The following is a 6,747-nucleotide window of genomic DNA, read 5'->3' on the forward strand; positions in this document are numbered from 1 at the left end:
TCTTTAAACTTATAAATATTTCAATGAGGTGGGGCACATGTACCTCCTCTTGTCATTGACTTACCTACAAAATGGTTCAACTTAAGTACCGAAAATCCAAAATTCAAAGGTAATCTAAAAGCATATTCACCACAAATATATATGAGAGATTCTCAAAATTTATAAAATAACTATAATGATAAATTTCAGATGTATGATTATTGAGTGGGCTTTTCCTGTTTTAAGATATTTTATTTTATAATTTTAAGAATCCATCATAGATATTTGCACCACTGACAATCAATTATTAAAGGAAGAGATAAAAGTTTTGAATCATTGGAAACATTTTAATATTCTGATAACCAAATAACCAATCATATAGAAAAATGTGGTAGAGTGAAGTAATGTGAGTATGTGACTGACGAATGACTCATACTGTCATACACCTACTACATTCACATGTACTCTTATCTATATAAAGTATAAACCCATACTACACCTTCACCCTCCAACTAACATCTAAATAAACAATATTCCCATCGTGAGAAAGGAAAAAAAAAAACATGGCCGAATCAGTCCCTTCAAAGTTCCAAGGAACATCTCCGGTAGATATTCCTATCGTCGATCTAAGTAACCCAAACGAAGACCTAGTGGCACGTGCGGTGGTAAAAGCCAGCGAGACATGGGGGATGTTCCAGGTGGTTAACCACGGGATTCCCATCGAGCTGATGCGGCGGTTGAAAGAACTTGGGACTGAGTTCTTTGAGCTGCCTGAGAAGGAGAAGGAAGCCGTAGCAAGGCCAGCTGATTCAACGGACTTAGAAGGATACACAACGGATTACAAGAAAGATGGAGAAGGTAGAAAAACATGGGCTGATCATCTCTTTCACAGGGTCTGGCCACCGTCAAGAATCAACTACAGATTCTGGCCTAAGAACTCTCCAGATTACAGGTACGAGTATTAAAATGTTGTAATTGTTCCTCTATTCCTCAAAGTAAGATTTTCTAGATTTATTTTTTGTTCCAAAATGTTAGATTTTCTAAAATTTTAAGGTACTTTTAGTAGTTAATGTTGAAAAGTTGTATACTTTTAAGAAACATTAATTGAAAATATTTGAATTGGTTGAATACTATTGGTTGATATTTTTATCTAATTAAGATTAATTGAATATAAGTTTACACTTTTTTAATCTGTGTGTATTAATCTTAAACACTCTATAAAATGAAAAAAAAGTGATTATTTATTTTGTAACAGGGAGGTGAATGAGGAGTATGCAAAGGAGATAAAGAAGCTATCTGAGAAAATCATGGGATGGTTATCGGAAGGACTAGGGTTACATCATGATGCATTGAAGGAAGGTCTTGGTGGAGAAAAGGTGGAGTATCTAATGAAAATCATCTTCTATCCGCCGTGTCCAAAACTTGAGTTGCTCTACGGAGCTCCTCATCACACTGATCTCAATGGAATCACGTTCTTGATCGCTGATGAGGTAGACGGACTTCAGGCGTACCAGGACAACAAGTGGGTCGACGTCAAGTATGATGACTCAGGGATCGTTGTCATCATCGCCGACCAAATCAAGGTAGAGACAAAGTTTTGAACATTTTCAGATAAGTCATGTTTGTTTGGTTTTGATTATTGGTACAAGGCCTGCTTAGCTATGTGCACGGTCCATGAAAGTCTAATATCTTTTTAATAAAAGATAAACATATATTTAAGTAAGTTTTAATTTATATGTTTCTATCTAAATTTAATAACATTTTATACAATAGTTTTCAAAAATAATGTGAGTTTTGTAGAGGATGAGCAATGGGAGGTATAAGAGTGGAGAGCATAGAGCGACGATGGATACGGTGAGGACGAGAATCTCGTGGCCGGTGTTCGCGGAACCGAACCTTGATCACGTGGTCGGACCTTTGCCGGAGCTAGTTGTTGATGATGCTCCAAAGTTCAAGCCTTATGTCTATAGAGAGTACAAGTTTCTTAAGATGAACAAGCTTCCTCTCGAGTGAATGAGTGATACAAATCTCATCATCCAGAAACAGAGGAGACAAGATCATGAACGACTGTTACAGTTAATTAATGCTGAAGTTTCAGTTAATTAATATTCAGTTTACTCTATGCTTTGAATAAATAAATGTTGAAGCACCTGTCCATGCGAGAAATAATATTTGTTTTTTTTTTGTCACAAAAATAATATTTGTTTTGTCTATCAAATTTATACTTTAATTAATTAACTGATGATTTAGAGAGAAAACGATACTACATGTGCCTCGATACGTGTTTGCATTGAGTAGTCGTTTTAACCGACTATCGCAAGAACGGGTTGCATAGAGAGTGTCGGTGGATAAAGAAAAGCAGAGGATGTCGTGGCAACTTTCTGTCGGTGCTGATCCTGATGTGATCACCGAACCATAGCCGGAGCTCATTGTATCCTTCTATGTTCAAGCCTATTATCTGCAAGGACTATAAATAACGAGGCTTTTCGAGCTTCTTGTCGATTGAACCAAATGAGACTTCTTTCTACAAATCAAAATTAGAGTCACGTGTGTGTGAAAGTGTGTTTATAAAAGAAAAAGTTAATATCTTCTACGTAAAGTGCAAAAAGAAGTAATGAATCTACGATCCTAAAGTTCACATTCCCTCATTTTCAATTTAATTGTTGGTGTAGAATAAAATTTTTGTTTTAAAATAAATATTTATAATTTTAGTTTAAAATTTATTAACAATATTCGCTAATTTATTTTTTATTGATTAAAATATGATTAGGCATATAAAAAATACTATACACTATAAAAAAATAAGAAATTGAAGCTTTGAAGATTTCCTAAATCTTCATGTTAATCAAAAATGTGTTTTGTCGGCCAACAACATTAATTTCATTCATTAATTATTTGGTGAAAGTTTTTTAATTGTAATTAAATATTTGCATTAGTGCGCAAGTGGTATCGTTGTAATCAAAAATGAAAGCACCACCTACTTGTAAATTTGTAATCAAACTCCAAACATATTTGTAGGCTAACAAAGACAAAAACCAATGGTGAATTTCCTTTTGTTTTGTTTTGGAACCTAAACATTTGTTTTCTTGTAACTGCCACTAAATTTTTTGATAAATTTTAATCTTTGTCCTCTTCAAAATAAAGATAAATTAGATTATTTGATTATGAAAGGATTCTATATACAAATAGCATTAGTTGTTATATAGTCTTATATCATTAATTGATTATAAACTTCACGTAATAATTTGTGTTTTCTAGAAGGAAGGTTTGGGCCAAATTAAGGCCCATGATTTCCTTTGACCATTAATAGAAAACAGAATTAACAGAAACTTACGAAGATAACTTAAACTAAACAACACAGAAGAGCTACATGTCACTAAAACTACATGTAATAGAAAGATTACACTGTCACTGAATCAACACTCTCTAATTAATCACTTACACATTGTTTGGTCAGTTCTGATTCTCTTCACATCATATCAACCTTGAGCGAAGAAACTCACTAAACCTTAATCCTCTAGCTTTTCCTCTTCTCCTTCCTTCTCTTTGTCACTTCCAGCCTCAGCTTTCACCTCTTCTTCCTTCTCCTTCTCACTTCCAGCCTCAGATTCTTCATCTTCTACATCTGACATTTCACTAATTGCATCCGTGATAACACCCTTCACCTCTTTTTTCTATGCAAGAGATCCACACCGAAGTGGTCGCCTGAATGTTTATTACAAACAGCAAATGTTACCAAAGAGCTCCCCCAACATTTAAACATAGATTGTAAAGTCAAAGAAACGTACTTAGCTTCTGTAGAATATCTGACAATGTCGCCTGTTATCAAGAAAAGCAATAGAGTATAAGAACACTGTTTCAAGAGTCTTTAGAACCATTATATTGAACTTAAGCTCACCGTGTTGAAGTCTACTTCCTTCAGCATTTTGGTCACCACTTCAAGCATCTCTTCTCTTGTGGGCTCTGCCTTGCCTTTCTTACTGGCTTTTCCTGCATCCAATCCATTATAGCATTGATAAAAACAGATTAACTTCACAAATAATTCAAAAATATAATTTAGTATTAACCTTTCTCTTTAGATCCCTTCGCTTGTGGCTTAATCAACTGTCTCTTGCTTTTCTCTTTAGAAGACTCATCATCATGATCAACTTTTTGCTTCTTGGCTGGGGATGAAGTTGGCTTTGCAACTCTTTTGGATGACTTTTCAGCAGATTTTTTAGAGTCTTTGGTCCCTGAGCTAATCTTTTTGGATGATGTTTTCTTATCAGATGGCTTCTTCTCATCTTCTGCTTCGTCTCTCTCCTCTTCAGTTTCTGTTTTCTCATGGTCACAATCTTCTTCTTCTGGTGCTGTAACATCTTCCTCATGAGTATCCTTACTGTCTTCAGAATCAGAATCCCCTTCATCCTTGCCTACTTCTTTGTCAGATGGATGGTCTCCCTTTTTAGCTTGTCTTTTCCTCTGTGCAGTAAAGAAAATGTTCAACAGCCGATAGATTAAGAACACAAATACTATAATTTAGAGATAAGACACTACAAACCTTGGCTGGAGTATCTGAAGATTCTCCAGATTTCCTCTTTTTCTGTGTGCTCTTGCGCTCTTTGGCTTCCTAAAATTTATAATTTCAGAAGAAAAAAAAAGAAGTTAATATACTCCCATACTGACGACAAATAATGTACTGAATCAAAGTCAAACAATACCTTTTCTTGATCAGCAAGTATAACATCTCTTGTTGCTTTGGGAGATTCCAAAAACTCAAGCACTTTGAAAGCTACTTCTTCGTGAGAGTATCAGGACAAGAGGGATTCTTAGAAAAAGGTATAATAAGTAGATGAATGACATATTCTTATGACTTACTTACTTTTTTAATGTGGCTTCTGTTAATAGGTATGTCAAGTACATCACAGAAGAAGATTAGTTTTTCTTTTATGCATTTGTCAAGTTTCTCCTTTACTTTTGCTCTTTGCTTCTCTTCCTAGAAAACATTTGTAAGTGTCAACATGATGCATAGCAAAATATGAATCCCTGTAATAAAATAGAAACTGAAATGGTGTTACCTCTTCCTCTGACCAGACAAAGCCAGAAAATTGACTAATATTTTTCTTAATCATCTGTGCCTGCAACAAAACTCTTTAATTAGACATCCATAGTGGACAAATGCGTGCAAGGGAAATATACATATCAAATGTGAAAAAAATGTGATCAAACATTTTAAAAAGCACCTTTGCTTTCTTCCCATACAGGATGGTGTGTAGTAAGATCAGGTTGCCGTCAGCTTTTCTCTTGGATAGTTGATGAGCCACTGAAACATTATCAGACATGCTTCCAATGGTAAATAAATGTAAACAAGAACACTGTCAAAATAACTAACTTTTGGAGCTGCTCAATTAACATCCACAGTACAGTTAGCTACTAAAGAGAAAACCAAACTGATATCTACAAAGGTAAAATCAAATCAAAGACAGTAGTTAATGGGCTAATTGGGTTAGCTACAAAATAAAATATCCCACCAGAGAGTCAGACTATCAGTATCCAATTATTGGAAGTAATAATATAATATCCAGGGGAAACCAAAAACTAAAGCTTCTCTAAGGCATTCATAATTTTTTCAGAACTGTCATGTGTTTAATACAATGGCTCTATCTATAATCTTACCAATGTAAAAATAAACAAAAAAAATCTCATCTTCTAGATTCTAAGGGATGTGTCAAACCATCAAAGACTGTTTCACTGTTTTCCACAAATCCACAAGAATTCAATCAAAACAAACACAACTATAAGTAAGCACACATACATTAATACATACCATTAGGAATCTCCCTGAGTGGTGTTCCAAGACCCTGTTACAACAAAAAATAATAATAATAATAAGAAACCTACTCAATTCTAAAGACAAAAGTAAAGTTTCTTTTTTTTCTTCAAAAAGTGATAACCTTTTCAATAGAAACGGACTTGTTCGGTATAGCACGCGTAGGAGAAGGCAACGAGAAACGCTCAACCTTCTTCCTCTCCCTCGTTGGCCTCTCACTACTACTCTGAGTCACCGATGAGTTCTTACTCACATTCCCTTCTTCTTCATCTTTATCTTCCAATTTTCCTCCCTTCGATCCATCCTCGTCTTCTTCTCTCTCCTTGGGACCATCACCAGCACCAATTTCATCCTTCGCCGGAGATTTGACTTCCGGCGTCGTCGTCTCTTCTAGGGTTTCAGTCGCCATGTGAGTCCAAAAGGGTAAAGATTTGAAATTTTTTAAAAAATTTAAACCAATAATTCAAGGAAAGTAAAACGATTAAGACAACAAAACAAAACCAAAGTTTCGTGATTTTCTGGAGACAAGAATTTGGAACACAAAGGGTGGGCTCTTTTGTCTCTCTCTCTCTCTCTCTCTCGTCAACGGAAATTTTAAGCTCGCGGCAAAACTATTCTTGTATATACACATACACAAACTCGGCCCAATAATCTACTAAGCCCACTTTTACTTTAAAATGGGCCTATTTAACTATTACGCCTACTTTCACCTCCCGATGGGCCTGTAACTTAATTGCTTGGCTCTAGTTGTTTCAAAAGTGGGCAGTAATGAAAGATACCATGCATTTTGTACAAGGAATGATTTAACATTGTATGACAGTTTTTTCAGTTCTTTTATTCTTATGTGAATTTTTATATATATTGGTACGGGATGAATCCTTGAAATGTTGCTATTAATTATCTATAACTCTTGAAAAGGTTGAAAAAGCATTGTACTATGTGATTTATTTTTCGTGAAA

General features: G+C 34.9%; 1 protein-coding gene and 1 pseudogene across 1 annotated transcript; one reads left to right on the top strand and one right to left on the bottom strand.

Annotated features, from left to right (window-relative positions):
* Window positions 1-422: 422 nt before the first annotated feature.
* On the top strand, window positions 423-2,213 carry LOC125598042 (flavonol synthase 3-like). Its single transcript, XM_048772414.1, has 3 exons — window positions 423-931; window positions 1,235-1,562; window positions 1,780-2,213. Exons 1-3 carry the CDS (start codon window positions 543-545, stop codon window positions 1,990-1,992), a joined length of 930 nt encoding a protein of 309 aa, XP_048628371.1. The 5' UTR covers window positions 423-542; the 3' UTR covers window positions 1,993-2,213.
* Window positions 2,214-3,274: 1,061 nt separating this feature from the next.
* LOC125598043 lies at window positions 3,275-6,386 on the bottom strand (annotated as a pseudogene).
* Between the last annotated feature and the right edge of the window lie 361 nt (window positions 6,387-6,747).

Source organism: Brassica napus, unplaced genomic scaffold (genome assembly GCF_020379485.1).
Source record: "Brassica napus cultivar Da-Ae unplaced genomic scaffold, Da-Ae ScsIHWf_1616;HRSCAF=2230, whole genome shotgun sequence".
Taxonomy (NCBI): domain Eukaryota; kingdom Viridiplantae; phylum Streptophyta; class Magnoliopsida; order Brassicales; family Brassicaceae; genus Brassica; species Brassica napus.